Raw genomic sequence first — 23,248 nt, forward strand, 5'->3', positions numbered from 1 at the left:
AACACACCATTAAACAACCATCATTGCTGATGAAAATCTGTCTGATGTAACTAAGGCACAAATGCTTGCAAAGTTCTTGTTCTTGTTGTTGCACCTGATGACACAACATTGTCGTAATGTTTTAGAAAATCCAGTCACAGCAAATTGCAACTGGATTTAATCATATATGCTCTTGATGAAAGAATATGAGAATACTTTTTGTAATTTACCGTCTTTTGTAACGAATTACGTCTGATTTCCATCAATAGACCTGACATGTTATACCAGGAAAAAGCACAGGTGTATTCAATTCAATTCCCAACAACATTTAGGGTTCAGTTGGTAAAGTTCATGCTAACTCACTGGAGCACTTAAATGAACTGACCCCTCATTAACAACTTAGCTTCACCTGTGTTTTACCTGCTACTAAAGATAATGCGTTCAGATGCACATTTACACCAGCCTGTGATCACTCTGTTTAATTTGAGGCGACTTCTTCTGAAGAATATGAGAATATGAAACATTACAGTTCCACCCTTACCTGTTAGGACCGATTTGGCTATTTTTTGAGCACCTATGGTGAAACATATAGTTTGGTACCTGGTAAATGGCACAGATGGCGCTAAAATGTTCCAAAATGGCACATTTGGAGATTCTGCCTGTGCACTAAAATCTCTCTAATTTGGTTCTGATTCACTTTATTAGCATAACAACTGGCAGAAGTAATGATCCAATGTTTTGCTATGGTTGGCTAGGGATTTGAAGGCCACCTCAGTGTGTGTGCCAACTTAATTTGCTCGGACCCAGTGACATACAGTATATACTTATACTTACACGTCTGAACAAATATTTCAAGCGTTCCCTTTTATTATGATACCTTGATTATTCAAATAGACCTTGCAGTTTCAGAGATACACTGTTAATTATCGAGCAGAGACACAAAATAGAGGCTAGTTCTTAACAGGTTAATGATATCGGCTCGCACATCTAGGAGTGTGTGACTGATAGATGACTGTAATATACCCGCCCAGCCAATTGTCTCCCTCTGGACCAATCTGGCTGGCAGGGAAGCAAGCACAGACAAGGAGATGAGAGAGGACAGAGGACGAATTCAGGTTACACTGAATCCAGGAATATTTTGTGGAGAGGTTTATCAATCAAATCTGATCGCGTTGACATTTCATGCGGCCAACAAAAGAGAAATAATCTGGAAAGCTCCTGTTTTATCATTTTGGTGATAAAACGGTTATGGCTTCTCTGTACACCAGTGTTTCATTTGTTAATCAGTACCTGTGTATGTGTGTTTTACTTTTACTCTAGGTCACTTTGGTTGTTTCAGTCATGCGTTGCCTGCGTTCTTGTATTTGTTCCCCATTCCTCATTTCTCCTGTTGTGGATTTGTCTCCATGGCTTTACGGTTTGTCCTCTGTTTTTGTATTACTGTTCAGTTTCCTGGATTCTACTTCTTGCCTTTTTTTTGTTGCCAGCCATTTTGTTACACGCATTTTAGATTTTTTGTCTGGATTTGTTGGACTTTTTGCTCTTCGCCTTTCTGCCTCTGTGCGTGTCTTGTGTGTCCCTTTTTTGTTAACCCTGACAGTTAGCTGGACAACAGTCGAATGTGAAGACATCATCTGGGACTTCTTTTCATTTTTCACTCTTTTCTAAGGCTTAAAGTCCAGACAATTACCATATTAGTCAGAAAAATAACATATTAATCCATTAGGAAAGTAATCATTAGTTGCACCTCTTTAAGCTTCAGCTGACTGTATTCATTGTGAATGTAGTCAGGACTATGCTTTGATGTAGCAATCGATGACTTACACCTTACGTCTCATCACCTTAAGTTTTAATATTTACAACTTCCTTCATATTTGATATTGAGAGCTGTATATAGAGCTGACAATTAGCTTCGGCCTGATGTTTTCCCAGGTAATTGATTTATAAATATCTTGCCTTGTTTGTCCCTTATTTGCTTCCTCAAATCTATTATCTCTACCTCACCATCACTCTAAACCCTCCATCCAGCTGACAAAGTCTTTTAGTGTTTATCCAAAACCAATTAAGAGGGCAAGGTCACACCAAGTTACACGCAAGCTGGCTTTGATGTCAGGTGTAACTAACACGAGTGGATTGAAGTTGACACAGGTAACATCCCGATGAGACTTGGACCTTACACGACTTCGTCGCTTGCTGCGGCACTCCTGCACTCTTCACCTACTGCGTGAGGGAGGTTTGGAGGAATATGAAAAGACGTGGCGGAAAAGAGATAAAAGAAGCGTCCTAAATTATAAATGGGCCTGAAAAAGGAAGTGTGATTGGAAAAAATGAAAGATGGGGAGGGATCAGGTTTGTCATACAGAAGATGAGGACTGAGAACAGACTATTACTGTGCATGTGTTTGTGAGCTGTGATAAGTATGTCAGTTAATTGAAAATAGTTCTCATGTAAAACTTCCATTATAACCTCAAAGACTGCAGACGGCTGCTGGATCACAGCCGCGGCTATCATAAAGTCAACAGATACATTTTCTCCGACTGCAGCAACAGAAAATGCAGAACATATTTTAAATTACTTTAAAATCACATACAGGCCCGGGGGCTTTATCATAATTCACTCTCTGCCGTGCACACGCACCAGCGCTATGAGGATAAACTGTGGACAAGTTTCAATGAATAGGCAGAAAAACAGGCTCCTCTGCAGAAACTACCCAGAGCAACATCACAAAGTGAGTTACAGAGAAGAAAGTTTATCAGTATAAATTAAAATACATTGTATCTGAGAAAGACTCGGCACAACGCTCTAACACTAGAGGATTACACATAAATATGATAAATCATTTGTGATGTGTATTATTTAATGCTATTACCAACTGCACTAACATTTTTTTAGTTTGTTTATCATAATATGAGAAATCGTCTTCAATTTTAATTATTATTATATCATGATGTTTGTGTGTCTTTTCCTTGTTTTAAAGGCTGCATTACATTAAAGTGATGTCATGTTCTTAACTTAACAGACTGTCCTACTTGTTCTAGTACTTGTTTTTACCCACTTAGTCATTTTATCCACATTACTGTTAATTATTAATCAAAATCTCATTGTGTTAATGTTTTGTCAAAGTACCAATAGACAGTATTCTCACAATAATCGACATTGAGGGATTTGGTTGAAATACATCGTTATATTTGAGTCTATCTATGGGGCTTGTTTGCCGATCCAAGCCAACGTGCGCCTAACGACATTGCAATTAACAGGACAAGTTTGTATAAAACAACGGCATAAGTGGGCCTACATTAAATAGGAGAGGTCACATCACAATCAGTGGATTACAGGAGGGATGTAATACCAGACGCTCTCTGCTGAGCATATGTGACTGACAGTAGACGGGAGGGGAAGAGTTAGGGCAGATTGTCCTCTAGTTAATCGATCGCGGGTGGCGCCGTTCTCTCGGTGGGATAAAAACAAATAAAAGTATAGACTGCTAAAATGGGTCACCAAATATATTTGGAGACCACCCAAGTAAAGTTTATGTGTGGGAAACACTGTTATAATATGACAGGTGTGTGTCTGTCATGCTTGTTTTGGAGTTTGTCTGCCTTCTAGTGACCAAAACTGATTTAAGTTTTTACAAGGATTAATAACTTGTAACTTGATGTAAATGAGGCTATTTAACAATATCTATCTTCTGTATGAATCTCTTCCATTTCAAAACATAAACATGTAAATAAAGATAACAACTTGTAAGTATAATGTACATACAGTGTCTATAAACACTAGTATACAGTATATATTGACATCTTTGTCACTTTGTGGTGTAAAAAACTAAAAAACCTGCTCAGAATTAGTACACAAAATGGACACAATAGGCCTTCTACCCAAAGCGAGGGACAGGCTGCAGTGGACCCTATAAGCAGGAGGACATTGTTTTATGTAAAAGTCACATCAATCTGACAACAACATTGTCATTTAATTCTTTCTAAATGTACACTATAAATTGTGAGTCGTAAAAAACATTAGCACTCTCGAAGGAGGTCATAAACCACCATCCTGCCTCAAGAAATACTCAGAACTTACCACTATATCAAGCACAGACTCGAGTACATTCTGCTTTATATAGATGCACATTATCTCATTCACAGACCTCACTTTCACACACACACACACACACACACACACACACACACACACACACACACAGCCTGATAGATGTGCGGTGCCTCTGCTCATTAGTCCACTGTGACCCGCAGCCAAGACACCTCATTAAAAAAAAATCCCTAAATCGCCTCTGATATTCTGTGACTAGAGGTCACTCTTTCATGCTGCAACCAAAAATAATCTTTATCGGGGGATTTATTGGACGTTGTTCAGTTTCATTACGCAGAACAAACACAACAATAACTGTTTACTTTACTCTGCAAAGGTGCAAAATCTGAATCAAAGTCGAAATTGTGTGTGACTGCAGCGAGGAGCCGTTTCTTGCTGCTTCAGCACATAAACGCGCACACACATTTATCGAGTACTTAGCGGTATTCTGCAGAGACATGACTAACAGAACAGAAGCGTATTATTTCAGTTTGTGGGCAGTTGTGAAGTTGTCATCTCTGGGTGGACAGTCTCACCCTGAGCCCTTCCCTCTGTCATGAGAAGTGAGTCATGTCTGTGAAGCACTATTATTATCGTCGTCTGCCCGGGGTGGGAATTAGAGATAAGCTGCAGTGGAGGCTGATTTAAGGGGAGTTCAAAGGAAGTTTTTTTTTTTTTTAAATTAAATCATTTTTTGGGTTAAAATCTACGACAGGGATTTTAAAACTGTCTTGTCAGATTCTTACCTTTTAAAACGAAAAAGAAGAATTAAATAACCCATCGTTGCTTATTAATTCTTAGCCTTTACCTTCAGGTGTGCATAAACTACAGGTACAAACTACACAAAAATGTGAATCAAATATAAGGTCCATATCTTGCATCACTAGCTTAAAGTCCAGTGCATAGTGAAGATGCCACTACAATATTTATCTATCATTAAGTATGAGCCTTCTATCATAGAAAACTAAGAAAGCAAAACACAAAAAAATTTAATTTACAAAGCATTTCTAACTTCTTTTTTAGACAACCACTTATTAGTCAAATAACTCATGTGTGCCCAAAAAGACACCTTTAAATAGATTATTTACAAAGTATTTAAAGAGGCTTCATCCTACATCATAATATCATAATATAACATTACTGACCACTAGAAACTCCTGATGTTTCATCACAGCCTATGTGTAAATGTGTGCCTATAAGTGAATACAATATCAAGGACTGATGACCCTCACTTTCTGAGATGTTGCATCACAAATTTGTACATGAGTTTTTGTTCCTGGTTCCAGTTCTGATAAAGACGTGCCATCCAGTGCGTCGGTTACAGAGAGCTCTAGAGAATGGCGCAACATGGCGCAATCAGTTTTCATGCAACACTCATACTGGGGAGAGAGGAGTTTCCTTTGACCTGTCAAGTTTTTTTCTTTTTCAAGCTAAAAATATGGCTTAAAGTATCAGCACATTCACTTAGAGGACGTGTCAAAGCTCTTTATGTCTGGAAGAAGCTCAATAAAATGTTGGTCAGCTTTGTACCTTTGTAATCTGGTTGATTTTGCATTGTTCGATTGTTGATTTTCATCATTATTTGACGATCAGCTTTCAATTGAATTGACCCCCCAGCTGAAATCTTCACTGTAGCCGCTAAGCTAAAAGCGTTGGCACGCACACCATCTAAAAGTGGGTGCACGAGCACGACGTGTGTCAAATCAATTTGGGATCTCAGGGCTTCTGGAGACTTTGATCACACCAAGCCAGCTGTGTGGAGCCATTTTTTTGAGGAGAATGCTGCAACTCTGTTTTGCTGTGAAGCTCCAGAAATGTTTTGTAAATGACCAAACTCCCATCGACATGGGATGAGTGGATAGTGACTGAATTTACATTTTTGGGTAAACGAATCCTTTAAAGCTTTGGTATCTAAGTAGCTTTGAGAGCTACTTACAGGTAAGCTAGCATGGTTTTAATAGCTTTAAAACTCGAAAAACATTAGCTGTCCTGTAAGAAAGTTCAGTTCAATACACACACATATGACCAGTAGGCCTCTATTTCTACAAATCTCTGCCCCTCCATCACATGTTTCTGCACTATGTAACTTCAGTGAGGGTAGGATCACAGTGTTACATACATGTTTACTTCAAGACATAACATGGAGTTTTGAGTTAACAGTGAGTTTTGTTTTCAGCTATCACCTACATTACATCCGACAAATTGTCACAAACCCGGGATTTGTATTTACGACAGTGGTGTCACACTCAGAAACTGTGGGGGGCGCCAAATCGCACAAAATGCCAATTTCTACATCACACTGCTTTAAGAAACGTGTGTATTCTGACGACAAAATACGTTAAAAATTCACTTACATGTTTGTGATACTAACATGCTAATAACAGGCCCTTTATGACAGCAGACATTTTGAATTTGACACGTCAAGATTTCCTCCATGAAAAAAACACCCACTTCAGGAACACTGTTACCTCCACATTATGTAGGCAAAAATACTGCTGCTATTTTTACTCTATTCGCTCGCTGTGATGTCAACTGTCACCTCATTACAGTCTCTCTGCCACACCGACTCCACTGCGCTGACATTATATACAATGCACGATACTCGTCTCGTTTAGAAGTGTGTGTCTGTGCAGGAAGAAGAGCAGCCTGAGCGTGTCGAGAACAACAAAAGATTAGAAACCACTCATCAAAGGGCCGTCAGTATATTACAGGTTCATCCGGCATATGCTTTCTGCTACTGTAGACAATGCTCGCATTTAACGAGAGGACATGTGGCATACATTTACACTGGGAGAGCTGTCGGTCTTCAGATAGCAAACGCTGCCTGAGGCTCTTCTGAATATTCTCTCTCACAAACAATTTAGTTGAAGGCTGCAACTAGAAGATAAAACACTGTATTATTAATGACCGTTCTGCCTCAGGCTGAGCATTAATGAGTGCAAAACACCTCTGGATCTTCACATCTGCAGGTTCTCAAAACTTAACAAGTAGCCATCCTGCAGCCTGGATCCAGCTCGTCACAGCAGGAGGACGACCGTCCAACTGCGCCCACACCAGCACACACACACACACACACACACACACACACACACACAAACGCTGAGAAGAAGAAAAACAAATCAAAAACCGGATGACAGCAAACCAAGACAGATGATTCAGATAAGAGAGGAAGTGAGAATGTGGTAGTGAGTGGGAGGATGTGGTGTGTGTCTGAGAAGAAGTAGAGCTCCAGATACTACTTAATAGAAACTGCTCTATTCACCTGCCGTCAGCGAACAGAGTAATAGTTTTCTGCTGTATGTCTTTGTAGGAGCAGACTGATGTGTGTTTAAGAGAGCGGTGCCGATGTGTGACCCTGTTAATGTTTAGCTGTCTGCAGGTCCACACTCAGGTTTGATAAATTGAATTAAGCTTTCTGGGCAAAGCGCCAGCTCGAGGCTCTGAGAGGCTGTGCAGCATGTTGACAGGATGATATCTGACTTATCTCTAAGTATATGGACACATGGGTTGAGTAATGGCTCAGTTACAGACTGTGTCTGAGTATGGCTATAATGACCTGTTTTCTGTACTGTAGCTGCAATGATCTGGCCCAGGCTTGGCTCGCTGGAGGAGCTCTGTAGGTGGCTTGATGACACCATGTTGTGTTTTATGTTATGATCTAAGTCCAAACTTTATTTTGTCTTTAATTCCCAACTCTTGCTCGTGTTGCATCGTGTGGAGTTAATAATCAGATCATGTTTCAATGCTCTCTGAGATGTTTCTCGTCTGATAGACTCTAAACCTGAGGTGCGCCCACCAGCAGCTGTGACCTACCCAACAGGAGCAGCTTCACTTCTCTCGCCGCCTTCTCTCCGTCCTCTCGGAGGTTTTTGTCAATCATCTTTGACCTCTCCGCCGCAGCCTTATCCTCGGCGCTCACCGTACAGCCCATGGCTCCAAAACGCAGGGGCGCACCGCAAAGACGAGGCTTCAGGTCTGATGGTGTCAACGTGCCAACCTGCGCCGAGAGCGAGAGGATGGAGCAGCCGATTCTGGAGTTGTTCAAGAAGTCAGGGTCCCCGCTGTCCTGTGCAACTTGAGGCTCAACGATGAAGCAGATGCACCCGAATCATTTGTTTTCTGATTTGTTTTATTTATTTTTTTAATCTCAGGCTGTTACCGCTGGTCCATTTCTCTGTCCTGTATCCATCCACAGGCTGAGATGCCTGTGCTCGCTGCTCCGCTGCAGACTGCCTTCACTTCGTCTCGTCGGCCTGGTGAGCTGCCGCCGCCGCCGCTGCAGTCCTCGTCCGTTTCCAAAATTCCGCTCCTCGGATGAAACCAGATGTCCCGACGACGCCTTGGAAGTGTCGTCGACGTCACTCGGACAACTTGTAGCGACGGTCCAATTAAAACAGGTGAGCCCTCCGCTGTAGGGCGCGCGCGGAGCCAATTAAAGTGGAAGGCGGCGAGGCGTGACGTGCGGAGCGCGGTGCGCAGACTGCAGTGGGCGCTGTGCCAGCGTCAGTCCTCTGCGCCTCTCATGGATGCGGCCTGAGCACAACGATGCACAGCAGTCACACCCGAGCTCTGACTGACTGGAGGGTGCAGGAGGTTTGTCTGCGCCGGGGTGCAGGAAGGAGTGCTGAAACGTCTAAAGGGTCTTTGTGTCACATGTTCATGAAATGGCATGGCACGCACTCTGAGAGAAGAGTGGGAGGACAGCGCCCCCACATGGCCATGAGGAAATGTTTCCTCTGGCAGTTACTGGGCTGTATGTTCTGAAAAGTCATGAGGAGTGATGTGTAATAATGATAAAATAATAGAAGAAGAAGACGAATTCGTGCACGTAATGACACCCGAAGTTATTTACAGAAAAAATAGCAACAAAAAAAGAAAAATAATAAACATCCAAAAACATAAATGGAGAACATTCTGATAAAAACTAAAATAATGTGTGAATGTTAAATACACAACTGCTAATTCACATCTAATGAGCCATTTAACTGTTGCTCACTTGCTGCGATGTTCTTCCTCTGAGACACTGTAGGTCTGTTATATCTGTTCCCACATGACGGCTTAAATGTTTCAGAAAAATTCAGATTACAGTGCCCGAGGTGTCAGAAACACAGAAGCCTGTGTGTCCTGTCTGCTATTTTGACCACAATCAAATCTAAATGTGTCGCAGTCAAAACTTGTACACATTTGCAGTATGTTGACCTAACGAGGGCAGCAGCGAGGGATCGTGATGACCCAGAGTACGAGTTTGTTGTTTTTTTTGTAAACACAGTTTAGCCTTGACAGAAATGATAAGAGCACTGAGCAGGAAAAGATAAAGTCTTCTTTCAAAACATGTAAACAAATACATGTGTGTTTGGTGTGTGTGTGTGTGTGTGTGTGTGTGTGTGTATTAAATGTAAAAGTAACAAAATTTAAAAATTTATGGCAACACACACAAAACACAAATGATAGGCTCAAAGCCACAATTATGCGCTGCTAAAATTAAAGTTAGCCTCGGTGAAGGAGAAATAACGACGACAGAGACAATGTAAAAACATCTACAATTATTTTATTGCCAAACTAAAACTGTCCCTGCTATTTACACTTTACAAGCTACTGTAAATATGCATCACAAATATAAAAGGTTTACATTTATATACATTATTTATATAAAGCCACATCTCATTCACCAAAATCCATATACCTTATTATAATTTCATAGTCGTGTCATTTCCATAGATTTATGTCTTGAACAACAGCTATAATAAAATATCACATAGATTTGTTTAGGTACATGAAAAATGCATATTTGATATACTGAGTCTGGTATTAAAACTGTGGTACCTGTTTAAAAGCTGAAGGCATTTCAAAGCGGTAGGTAGTCAGTTGTTATTTTGGCATGATCCCTTACAATAAAGCGAAGACGAACTGTGACAAAACGAAACCTTCATTTTACACCACGGCAACCACTGCAAATACACGTGGAAAAGCGAGGGACAGAGGTGAATACGCGCACTAAATATTTCCTCTGCTGTTGTTCATAATTTATCTGTAGTAATCAGAAAACAATCAAAAATGGCTAAACAAACACAAAATAGAGTAAATATATAAATAAATGAGAAAAGTGATGATTTACGCAGGACTTTTCAGAAGCCTGAGAGTTGCGATTAAATATAAAACCATCTTTGGGTAAAAGCAGCAAATATCTGTTATAACATTTCTCTGAGTTTTTCCCGGTTTAAAAAATTGTGCTGTTTTTAAACTTCATTCATTAGTGATCTATATATTTCCATATAATGAAATGCTCCTGCGCTCTGTAATACAAATTAACTTACATGCAGGTTGTCAGTGCTATTGTGGGACACAAAGTTCACCTACTCAAGAACTACTGAAACACATCTCCAAATTAAGCTCAAAATTAAAGCGCCATCACTGACAGAATACACAACGTTAACATTTGAAACATAATTTCATGTAGCATCTTCTAACAAGGGCTTCATAATACAAATATAACACTATAATAACTACAGCACAGACTGGGACTTCAGTACACTTCACAATAAGATGCCAAGTATTACAATAACATCTACTGTATGTATGACAGCGTCAGCAGGAAAATCTGTGCAGTTCACTACATCGACTACGGGACGGAACGGACATAACAGCATGCAAAACATTAACCTCAAGTCTAAATAGTCACCAAGGGTGAGAGCAGATCCAAATACTACAAACCAGTACAGCAAAGACGTTACGACAGAATCAGAAAAAAGCATAATACATCTTCAAATGAATTAAAAATTAACTTCTGGCACACCCACCAGCGGGTTCATCTCTACAAATTCATGTTGCTTGGCACGGTATTGTTCGAACCCACGGAGCTTTGCGGGTTCACCCAGATTATAAAAAATAAATTTAATTTACTAAAAAGATAGTTTTTGGTTTTATCTGCACAGGTTTTGAGATTTGAACATCAAGTTGTTCATATTTTCCATATAATGTACTTGAAAACATGGGTGACCAAAACTATCTGCGTGGCTATATACCATGTTTTCTCTGCTGGTTGTAAGATTACAGGTTTAATAAACAAGATATAAAATGTTAACTAATGAGCGTTGCAGGTGCTGGATCAATCTTCTCATCCTACACTCTGCAAGAACATGAATAAGGGTAGTTCCCAATGTTGCATGTCAAACTATTAATTTAATTTAAAGAATTTAAAGCTGCTGTAAGCGAACGCAGCAAACAGGAGGACCCTGCTCTCTCTCTCCACGTTCACGAGCAGACAGGACCGCCTCTTTATGGAGTTCTCTGTCCTGATTGGATAAAATCGGCAGGGATACCAAAAATTTGTATTTCCTCTTGTTTTATTACAAATATATCACTTACAGCAGCTTTAAGTTAGCCTGTTCGGTTTTAATTTCCGTTCAATGGGCATGTAGCCATCATAAAACTTCAACCATGTGTTAAAACATACAGTAACATTTGAATTTAAAACACTGAGAAATTTAAAGGGGATATCAGGAATTCATGAGGTTCATGAGCTGAACTTAAAGGTGGACTGTCGGGGTAAGCTTACACTGTACTCGGTTTATATTCAAGGTCACAGTTTGGCTTGTATGTGCTTAGTGAGGAATCAAATCCCTACAATCAAGCATGATATTTTATCAAGCATTTGAAATATTATCAGTCGTAACACTTTCTATTGTTTATACCAGACAAAAACTGACATTACACATAATGTATCTGGATCATTAACTTCATCATATACAGTAGTTAAATATAGTCCATTTGAAATTAAAAATATTGTAGCTAAATAAATATATACTCCTGTTTTTACTGTGTGTTTGTGTGCTGTTCCAAATGCTTAAAAGGCACCAGGGTTTCTGAAGAAAGTTAATCGATCTGGAACAAAAGCGTGGACGTAACGTCTCTGGCAATTGACAGATCATGAAATGAAAAGTCGCCTGCTCTCTAAGGCCTTAAAGCGCTCATTTGTCTTATATATGACGCCGCGACGAAGCTGTTCAGTGTGCTGCTGGTTCAGGGTGAGATCATCTGACTGTCCACTTCTGTGCGTCTCGAGGAAAATAATTTATATTTTTTGTAAGAGAGTTACTTAAACAGTCTCTCAGACAATCGTGTCTTCTGTTTCTGTACAGTACCAGCTGCAGTTGTTTGTGTGTAAATAAAGAGGAAGATACAAGGAAAGGACCATTTCACCATCATGGATGGACTCAGTCGCACTAAAACAGACCCTGTTCACTCCTGATTATTCATAAAAGTTACTATTGCACTACGTTAAATTGAAACATTGTTACAGTATGAAAGGATTTTGTTCAGATATGTGTTAAGTTACAGTCAAAAGTTAATTTAACTCCATCAGTATCAATATGTTATACTGTATATTATTACAAACCCCAGGCCCTGTGCTGAGCAGCCCTGTAGTGTGTGCCCATCGATAGCGATAGTATTCCCCATCACACGGACCAGTTTGTTTCCCCCCTTTCCAAAGTCCACACACAAGCGCGCGCACACACACATATACACACACACACACACACACACTGAAGCAGCATCTAGTGGGCTCCTGCAGCGAGACCGCCTCCTGTTGTCCAGTCAATTACTATGAAGCTCAGACTCATCACCATGAAGGAGACGCCCAACGCAGCAAAACAGGCAGCCTGAAGGAAAGAAGACAGACGGTTAATTAGCAATTTGCAAATATATACCATGACAAAAGCCCGTGGCAGTCAGTAAATTAGCATAAAGACAGGTTTGAGAGGCTCACCAGTATTTTAGGAGTAGAGGTCATGGGTTCGTCATCTTTGGGAACAATGCGGATGTAAAAGACAGCAGGGAAGATGAAGATGAGGCAGGGAGCCGACGTAGCACCTGTAAGGAGAAAGAAAAAAAAAGTTTTATTATAGGCAGTGACATAAAGTTGACCAACCCTAATCTTTTTCAGGAGACATCAACACATAATATGTTGTTAACTTCAGGTTGACTGAAGACTATCGTTGTTTCTTTTACTTTTCTCTTCATATGTTTATTGTGACCATCATACACCAAAATATGTCTTGAATTAGCAATAAAGCCGACTGCTGGGCGAATTATACTGTAATTTATATTTTTGTGTTGTTCTTTGTTTTTGATTTCTTCGTGTTTCAACTCAAAATAACTGCAGTGTAATTCCTGGATTGTGAGTCCTAAAGATAGACAAAGGTTTTTGCAAACAGCTCCATTAACTGGGTCATCTGATCTTCATGTCATGTGGCTTCGTATGTCCCCCTACATGTGTACTCGAATGCATGTTTTGCAAAGTGGAGTTCGTTGCTTTGAAGATATCCTCGGCAGTCCTTTCACCAAAATGTTTTCAACTCTCACCTGTAACCTGTGAAACATGACCGCCGATCTGAGGACAGAGCTTGACAATAATATTGACTCAGGTCGTCAGTTTGCCTGAGAGCAAACACGCGCTGGTCACGTTTTTTTACTTTTGCTTTGAATGTTTTTTTGTGTCAGGACCTGGCATGTCAAACAGGAGGGTCAGTCTGTAAACAGACAGAATGAGCAAACCATGACAACATCAATAACTTTTATAAAGTGGATAAATAATAGTGTTAATCAGGTATGATATTTGATAGTATGTTGGCTACTTGTCCACAACTTTTAAGTGCATCGACGTGATGATGTTTTTTGGGCAGTGCGCCTTGAAAATAATTTGCCTCAATACTAACAGAAGGTGTTAATGCCTTGATGGCGCTGTACTAACCAATGATGCCAAAGATGCCCAGAATGTTGGGAGCGAATATCACCAGCATGTTGATGAAGGTGAGAAGAATGAGAGCGATGGCAATGTGACGCAGCCAGTTGAAAGACTTGGTGGGGAACAACATCTGCTGGATGGCTCTACGTACCTGTGGACAGATGCAGAGGTAGGAGGATTCAGTGAGAAGATAAAACCACGATCAGATATTTAGCGAGGGAGCAAACCAACAACAGACTTACAGGGAACAGCACGATAGGGACGGTCAGCGTCACGGCTGTGAGAACGGCCACACGCACACACAGGATCAAAGTGTCGTAAGGGTCGATCCGGCTGTAAGTGTGCAGCAGTTCAGGCTCCACATTGTCTGTAGAAATGTAAAGAAAAAAGACGTTATTAATAAAGTTTTCTCATGCGGAGCGTCACTCAGTAATAATGCCTCCTATCACTGGAGAGCACAGTGTCACCACAAGAGGGAGCTTGTGCTCTATGAGCAGCAAGAGAAGCACATACTGCCCCAGGCTCTGTGACAAATACTAACCATAAAGACTACATGGCATTATAGTAAACAACATATAACCAGAGATTGTTTCCTTCCCCGTTTGATACATTTTCTAATATTCGGAGTGCTTGGATAGCCTCTGGTCTAGCCTCTTTTAACGTTTTCCAAGAGCTCCCGACATAATTTGTATCTTCATTGTATGACATAGAGCAACCAGTCACGTACGTTTTCTCTATTCTTTTTACCTTCATTTACCTTTTTTACCCCAAAAGTATCTCAGTTCTACTGTTTACACCGAAGCAGCACTTCTTTTGCTTTACTGTGTGACAAAATAACATACCGTATCCATCAATGCCCTGACTAATAGACTACTGTACACTTGCACTGATGTATTGTAAGTCTTTGGATAAAAGCACACAACTCAGTACAACTTGGTGAACATTGGTCACTGCATTTAATCCATCCTTTAGGAGCAGTGGGTAGCCTCTGAGCGGCACCCAGGGATCTACTCCAGTTCAAGTGCCTCAGTTAGGGGCCCTGACAGGACAATTAACCTAATATACTGTACATGTTTTTGATGCTGTGGGAAACTAGAGAAACTCGCATGAGGAGGACCCGCAAACTCCAAATTGTAATGTAATACAATACTGTAAACACAAACTCCAAAACAGTGCCAGGGACAGCTGCTCTCACCTTTAAAGGTCAGATAGCCAAAGAGAGCGGCAAAAAAGTACATGGTGTACATGACGAGGATGGAGATGTTGGACACCTGCTGCATCCTCTTCTGCGTTGGACTAAAATCAGAGAGTTGAAAGTTGAGTGAATGCCAAATTCTGCACAGGCATGCTATCAAATATCGCAGTTGAAAGAGGGCTGACTCACTTGCGGAGCTCGGTGTAGATGGGCAGGACCTCGGGGTGGCAGACAAAGGCGAAAGCCAAGATGGGAATGGTGTATGCCGTCTGTGAGGAACAAATAAACACGTGACGGTCTATGATTAGCAGGCCCGAAATACATGTGGAAATGCAGGCTGGCGAGAAGCACGTGCAGACTTCAACATTTCTTTTTTTTCCCTGAGCCACCTACCTGTGAGTTGATGGTGAACATGCGTGCGGCGCAGTGGTCGTCATCATCCTCATGAACCAGACCGTTGCTGTACTCGTGGCCGTGGCTTGACACATTCAGGCTGTGGTGAGCGGCAGTGCTGTTGGCTGAGAATTCCTCGAACGGGCAGGGAATCTGAAATGTCTTATAGATCACCTGCAAAATAAGCAAAGTATAATCAAGGAAAAGACATAAGGATGAGGGGATGTAAACAAGGGCCCTCAATATTCCCTCGCAAGCTTAAAAAAGCCATTTCACATCAGATTAGTGTGACTCAGCCTGTAAGCACTAAGGTTTTACTCTCAACCTTTGATGTGTCGAGGCAGCTCTTATATGCGCCTTATCAAACATAGCCACATACCACTGAAAATAGAGACGAGGGTGGGAAAGAGACGAAGGTGGGAAAGTGAGCTAACATGTGTGCCAAGATGACATGCCAGAACAAATGAGGCTCCTTGTTAAGAGTCACCGTGATGAAGTGCCACTGTGTGAGCCAGGCCAACTTACAGCGCTGAGAAAAAACACCATGCAGCTGAGAGAAAATCCACTGGTATAGCCGAGGTAACCTGGAAATAAAGCAAGAGAGGTTGCTTAATTTTAAACTGAGCTGAACCATTTGGCCTTCATGTGTTGTGTTGTAGTTACACAAGAAGTCCACAAAGTTTACAGTCAGAAGGTTTCCTACTGTTCTCTGAATGAGGCTTCTGCAGAAAACAGCATGAAAATGCCAAATCAGAATGACCTCACAGCACTATGTCACCAGAGAGAGCACGTTTTAATGTGTGTGTGTGTGTGTGTGTGTGTGTGTGTGTGTGTGTGTGTGTGTGTGTGTGTGTGTGTGTGTGTGTGTGTGTGTGTGTGTGTGTGAGGTTCAGGCTGGAATACAGGGTGTGATGATCTCAGGGAAAATGATTTCTAATTGGACACCTGCTGTTTCCACTGCCAGTGGAGGGACAAAGACAAACACTAATTGCTTGACTTGAAGGTCACTCCATCAAAATGCCATTATCTGAGTTGGCTAAAAGTCAAAAGAAAACACAATTTTAATTGAGTCCCAAAGGTGAAAAATGTTTTGGAAAAAAACCCAAAATTTGGCAAATGTACGGTATGTGTTAGGTAAGCTGTTGGAGGTGAATGTCCCCCACAGTTTCTGAGTGCAACACCACAGTAAGAAACACCAGGTCTGTAATGTGGGTGCTAACTACAAACAAAACTCATTACATCATAACAATGTTATGTGTTGTGTGTTGAAGTTAACATGTACAGTATGTAACGCTGTGATCTACCCTCTCACTGAAGCTACATGGTGCAGAAACAAGTGATAGGGGGCTGAGACAGATACACCATTCACCCTATTACAAGACACTGAGCCATCAACAAGATTTTTAAGCTGATATTTTAAGGTAAAAAAGTTACATAATGTTGATTTAAAATGGTTTGTTTACTGGTAAACCAAGCTGTATTAGATAGAGCGAAGCCACATACCATTCTCTCTCACTAAATACACATATTTAAAGTACCAGCATAATCATACTCCACTAGTTTTAAGTAATTTTACACTTAAATTAGTGAATTTTTCCTTTACTCTTGACTTTTTTTTAATTCAGAGTGCTAAAATTAAGCTAAAAAAACCAAAACAAAAACATCACTGGTATCATATTTCGAACCTTTGAACACTATTAGAGTTAACTTATTTCTAAACTGGAGCCAACTTATTTCTAGATTTCTTGGAAAAGTAAAGAAACCTCAGATACACTGAGGATATGTCTGATTTACTGCAGTTACAAGAAAGTGTTCGACAATACAGGTCCAGCTGCATCAGCTATACTCACCTAGCTGTTTCATTAGAGCCAGGGGCAGGATGACAGAGGCAGAGACCATGATGACCAGGTAGTTTCCATTCAAGTACCACAGACTGTTTGGAGAAAAAAAATCTAGTTTACTTTGGTGAGCTCAGTATTTCAAACATTGGCACAGAGACACAGTACACACAGACGGAGACAAAAATAGAGTGGAAAGTGGTTAGAAATTGGTTTACACGTCTGGTGAAACTGTTGGTGCTACCTTTTTCTAAAATCCTGTAGTCTGAGAGCACTTTGTCAAACGACTTGAGGTTGTTAAAAAAGTTCTGGTCCAAATGGTTCATGTGTCAGACCAACAGCAACCTGCTGGGAACATCATTGGCCTTGAAATGGTGGAAAAAACGTGTCTGCTTATGTTTCTCTCTACAGACGTACTGGAATAGGCAGTTACATAACTCTGATGATTTATGTGACACTTCACAGTTGCAGAAAGGGAAGACATGCTGGAGCCTAAACATCGCAGCACTGATGGAGTCAGTATATATTACCAACAATGTCAGCTTGTTGCATCACACTTGGCCATCTGTCCTTCTCTTTACTTTTTACCAACCCCTCCCAAAAAATATCTTTATCACTCACCCCATACCATAACACACAGAAATAATTTCACCCCTAAAGGCGCTGTGTGAAGGCCGGTGTAGAATATGACAGAAATTGAACATAATATTCATAAATTTGGTGTCAATAGCATTTAATCACCCCAAACTAAGAATCTAGTTAAAGCTAAAAGACATCTGAGGATGGAAAGACATGTCCAGTGTTCCTGCTGTATCATCACCTGCTAAATGTGGGAACCACACATGTCCTCCCAGTACATAAACAAACATAATGACATGTATATGTGTGCGCTCTTAAGACATGTGGGCATGTTGGTACCAGGATGTAATCAGAGGTTTATTGCATTCACTTAATATCTGACTGTCTCTATATCACGGTGCTCTGGCCTCGTCCTCCGATGTATTTCTAGCTTTTAATCAGCCCCTGTATGATTGTTAATAATAAACGGATGATCTGTGGTTAACAGCTTGTTTATTTACATGTGAATAGATCTGATTTAGACCTCGAGGTGGGCAGCCACTAGTTTGCACAATGGAGTAGTTAAGACAGACTGTTCCCGTGTGTCTGACTCAGGAAAACAAATATAATCCAGGGACAGTGTTAGTAAATCTCAAACATCAGTAGGTGTAGATCTAAGCAGAGCGCCAGCAACAGAGAGCTCATAGGCATGACCGTCAAACCATTAAAGACAACTGCCTCCAAAATCCTGTGTATAGAACAGTCTTTGTGTCCGCTCCCTGTTTAAGCTGCTAAGCCTGTTATTCTTAACCCTCCGATCGAGACACAAGCAGTGGGATCAGCTGTCTGCCATGGTCCTACACGCTGTAACATCGACTCATCTGTGTGTGTGTGTGTGTGTGTGTGTGTGCGCCCTTGAAATTGTTATAGGTCACATCCTCTTTGGACATTTGGTCAGTACGTCATTTTAGACGATTCAATTTCACATGTGAGGGGAAATGTGGCCGCCGCCAAGGTCTCAGGCCAAGTGACACCAACCCAAGCCAAGTTTTTAGCCAGTGAGGACATGTCCAGGTCACATCAGAAGTCATAAAAATTACACAAGACATGTATCAACAGCTGGGACCAAGTGTTTGCAATATATGCCTAATGACTACACATGCCAGCTGTGTGATTAATGAAGGCTTGCCTAGCTCTGTATAATATTAACTTGTGAGTCTGTGTTTGTGTGTGTATCTTGTGATGCAATAAAAATATTTGTTTCTGAACAACATGCGAGGTCAAAGTGATTCCAGGATGTTTTTATGTGCAATTTCTGTTTTTATTTTAAAGTTTTAAGTTTCTTTATGTTCACAACAATTACAGTGAAGCAGTAGAAGGATCAGCTGCACGCCATGGCCATACACGCTGTAGTTTATAGACTAGATCTGTATGTGTGTGTGTGTGTGTGCGCCTTGAAATCAAAGGTCACATCCTCTTTGGACACTGGGTCAGTAGGTCATTTTGGACAATTATATTTCACATTTGAGATTCAATCAATTTGGCTGCACCAAATCTCAAGATAAGTGAGACCAATATATGTCCAAGTTTTGAGTCCAGGTCACATCCTAAGTCTTAAAAAAAATTTTAAGTTTGTTTTTTTTGTCATGTGCACAATAATTACCGTGACGCAGCAGTGGGATCAGCTGTCTGCCACGGCCTTGCGTGCTGTAGCATAAAGACTAGATCTGTTTGTGTGTCTGTCCCTTGAAAGAAGGTCACAAAGGTCGCATCCCCTTTGGACAATGTGTCAGTAGGTCATTCTAGACGATTATATTTCACATGTGACGTGAAATCACGAGCCGTTCAGGTCAAGTCCAGGAGTCAAATCTCAAGCCAACTGAGACCGATCCAAGTCAAGTTCTGAGCCAATGAAGGCGTGTCTTAAAAACTGTATGAGAGATGTGTTGACCATGTGTTTGCAAGGCACGGTTTTCTTACTTCATTATTAATAAATAAAGATTATTTAATTTAAGTTGTATGAGCTTTAACAACTTATTAGTCTGCTTCACTTGGTAATTCTGATTTAATTTTGAGGTCGTCGCTTTGTCAGATTTCACAGTGCACAGAAATATCGACCGAGAGCACTGACAAGTTCAATTAATAAGCAAATTCAGGGAATCCTATTCTGTTAGGTGTTTATGCTACAAAAAGATGAATCAGCCTCAACATCATGCTCAAATGTTTTCATTTCTCAAATAGGATTGGTATATTAATATCTGCACCAAATAGCTAGTATCAGCTTCATCGTCATGGAGTCTCACAGGAGTCAAGTCTGAGTCCAGTCTCAAGTCCAAATATCTGACCTTCTGTGTGACCATGCTAATACTCTACCTCGAGCACCCAGCCCCGCCCACCCACCCCCCACTCGGTCCACCCTGTTCTCCTGACGCCATGGGTCTGAACAGCGCGAGCTGCTCTGAGTAGAAGTGTACACTGTGTATGTATGTGTGTGTCTCGGCAGTTGAGAGGCGGCCCTGAGCTGACCTGTCCTTATGCTCGGCCTCGGAATTTGGCACCCGTGTTACGCCACCTGCTGCTGTCATTTGTGTTTCTGAATGTGTGTGTGTGTGTGTGTGTGTGTGTGTGTGTGTGTGTGTGTGTGTGTGTGTGTGTGTGTGAGACAGAAAGTGAGCAAAAGTCACTTCAACACTTCATCATACGTCAATTTGGATTGTAGTGAAGCCACTGACCATGACATAAATACACACAAACACAAACATGTAATGACAAGTACGAGTCGATCCCAGTTCAACATTGACTCAACCATCAGCGACCTCAGCGGTCCTTCAGAAGGCTCAGCATGTCCGTTCTCTAAAAGCCAGTGCACACAAAAACAGTCTAGACGACAGGAAGACGAGACGGACAGGTCTGGCAACATGCTTAGATTATCTAGTTTGAAAGTTGTGTGTCACAAATGGCGCTCTGCATTGTGTATTGTACTGAAAATAAAACTATCTGCATGTTATCTCCATTATGTAAAACAAAGCTCGAGGCGGGTTGCTGACGTTTATATCTTTCAGGCCTGATGTTTGAAAAGGGACAGCCACAGCGGCTGCGATCCCTTTTGAGCACACAGGTTTGTTTTTAGATCTGGAATCCACTTCAGTCCTCCATGACCTTTTCCAGCGTGTCTGTGTCTGTGTCTGTGGCGTGACTCTGACGTGAGAGCCTCTTGCCTCCATGAGCTGACAGCACTGAGGGTTTATGTCGTGTGTATACATAACTAACGTACAATGCCTACCCGTGGCCCCCCCCGTTGCTCAGCCAATTACAAGCTGCCATTCTCATCACACCCCCGCACTGACTCAGTCACTGCAAACTGAAGTATTCGCTGCCCACTTAGTCTTCCAGGCCCCTTGACCCGAGCACACAGTGTCTGACCTGTGAACCAACAGTGGGCAGGAATCATCATGTGACTTTCACTAACAGCACAGTGATGATGAAAGGTGCTTTAGTGATAATACTCACTCAGCGGTGGGATCCGCCTTCAGGAAAGCTTGGATGACCAGCGGCAGCTCAGATTTGACGATGTACAGGTAGCTGGACATGGCTGGAGCAGACGAGACGGAGAAAATGTGACAACGTGAAAAAAATGTTTGGCTGAGCACGCTTGTGTGAAAGTATGTTGGCACAGACACTAGTTCAGTAGTGTCACAAGAAAACTTATCACATTATGATTGTGTCAGTGTCAGGAGAGCAGCTACTACGAGGACACCGGGGTCATGTACTCCTGTTTTAGCAAACTGGGGGAGGGTCCTTTGTAGATTTAAAAAAATGAACACATGGTTGGTTTTATCAGCAGATTCCACTTCAGTTAGACTCAGTATATCCAAATTTGACAACTTTAAGGCTGACAAATATATATACATGTTTATATATGTTTTCCTATCTTATATGTTTGATTGTATTTTACTGTACTGCATACGATTTTGTCACTTTGTATGGTGTTTACTTTTTATTTGTATTTTTAAAGCACATTGAGTGCTTGACATTAGTATTTCTACGGCCCTGCAAACTCTGCCACTGGCACCAGTGAGTCAATCATGACACCAGTCCGTGATTCATGTGCAGTTTTTACACTTTACTTTGAGCTGAAAGAAGCTCCATTAAAACCTCGAATCAGTCTTTGAGCATTACAAATGTGACCTTTGGAGTTGCTGAATTCACTTGACAGCAGACTAATGTGTATCCACACAGCTTTGGTGAGAAACAGCCAGATACTGTACATGTTGTTCAGTGAGGGGGAGGAACTTTTGTTAATTGCCAGCTCCACTGTGAACGCGGCTGTTTACCAACAGGTGTCCTATTTTTTGCGCTGAGTAGATCCCCATATTTCATACATAAAGGGACGAGCTGTATATCCAAAAACAAAAGCCAATGTAACACCAGTGGTTCAAGGGACGGATATAAACTCTAAGCCATGTAATTGTGCATAATTCATGTTTTCTGCTGCAGGGATTTTTGCAAACAGTCCACATATTTGCAAAAACACCCAACACTGAGTCACACTGGCTCCTCACCTCCGATGTTCTGCAGGGTGATTGCGATACCAGCAGCCATTTTTCCAGGAGTGCCAAAGGCCCTGTACCCCAGCTGTTCATAAGCTCGAATTCCTGTAAACAGATTACAAACAATAACATTCAGTCAGTGTTTGCTAAGACGACTCTCGGAGCAAAACAATAAAACGCTTTGAACAAATGAGAAAATAAAATAGATTGTACATCTGTTACTGGTGGGCGGGTGAAGAACCATTTCACACTTTCAATGTTTGTTATCTTATTCTATGCAACACACCAGAGGAGAGAAAAAACTGATTCATTTCGTTCTCAAAGTCAATCTAAGCTAATAGCGAAGTTAAGCGGACTGGAAACCAAATCCTCTGAGTGCTAATTATTCTGGCATGTAAACAACTTAATTGTAATTGGCAAACTAACTGCTACAGTGTGTTTAAAGCCATCAGACTATAATTGCCTATTACTTCTTAACCCCTAATGGCCCTTTTTAGATTAATCTGCTAGTTTAGTTTAGCACGGTTTCTACTTTTGATTCAATGGTTCTCAACCAGTTTAACAGTATTGGACGTCTTTGTCACGATGGTTTAAATTGGTCTCCAGGAGCAGCAGAACTGTTGAAGAGTTATATCGGATACCACTCCACTTATGTTTAGCTAGGCTGTTTCTTCCTAAAAGGCGAAGACATGACTCAAGGCTTACCCACAATGCCAGAGGCTTTGAGTAGCAGATGAATGGAGTAAAGTGACAAGGCTGCGACTGCTGTCAGAAGAAACCTGTGTTACAACACAAAAGGCAAGGAAAGTCGTTAACTGTTATACTTGTGTATACGTCAATTTTACACCAAATGCTTTATCCCCTCTGCGACTCCTCTTTTGTCCGTTTCCGTAGACATTACAAT

The 23,248-nt window shown here is 41.2% G+C and overlaps 2 protein-coding genes across 3 annotated transcripts in view; both read right to left on the minus strand.

Moving 5' to 3' along the window:
* The window catches only part of LOC311253467 (guanine nucleotide-binding protein G(i) subunit alpha-2), a 43,953-nt gene extending 35,272 nt beyond the window's left edge, over positions 1–8,681 (minus strand). The window contains exon 1 of the mRNA XM_084347476.1: positions 7,879–8,681. Coding sequence (XP_084203602.1) covers positions 7,879–7,996 — 118 coding nt within the window. The 5' untranslated portion in view covers positions 7,997–8,681. The remainder of the gene's footprint in view (positions 1–7,878) is intronic.
* A 912-nt stretch (positions 8,682–9,593) lies between these two features.
* The window catches only part of slc38a3b (solute carrier family 38 member 3b), a 28,845-nt gene continuing 15,190 nt past the window's right edge, over positions 9,594–23,248 (minus strand). For both annotated transcript variants that reach the window (XM_084347832.1, XM_084347833.1), the window contains 12 exons: positions 23,050–23,123; positions 22,357–22,449; positions 21,305–21,386; positions 17,249–17,331; positions 15,924–15,982; positions 15,399–15,572; positions 15,195–15,274; positions 15,006–15,106; positions 14,053–14,177; positions 13,817–13,961; positions 12,833–12,936; positions 9,594–12,725 (listed from right to left, as the gene is read on the minus strand). In XM_084347832.1, the coding sequence (XP_084203958.1) occupies positions 12,621–12,725; positions 12,833–12,936; positions 13,817–13,961; positions 14,053–14,177; positions 15,006–15,106; positions 15,195–15,274; positions 15,399–15,572; positions 15,924–15,982; positions 17,249–17,331; positions 21,305–21,386; positions 22,357–22,449; positions 23,050–23,123 (1,225 nt within the window). In that variant the 3' untranslated portion in view covers positions 9,594–12,620. The remainder of the gene's footprint in view (positions 12,726–12,832; positions 12,937–13,816; positions 13,962–14,052; positions 14,178–15,005; positions 15,107–15,194; positions 15,275–15,398; positions 15,573–15,923; positions 15,983–17,248; positions 17,332–21,304; positions 21,387–22,356; positions 22,450–23,049; positions 23,124–23,248) is intronic.

This window comes from Pagrus pagrus (genome assembly GCF_965226575.1).
Source record: "Pagrus pagrus genome assembly, chromosome: 3".
Lineage (NCBI taxonomy): Eukaryota > Metazoa > Chordata > Actinopteri > Spariformes > Sparidae > Pagrus > Pagrus pagrus.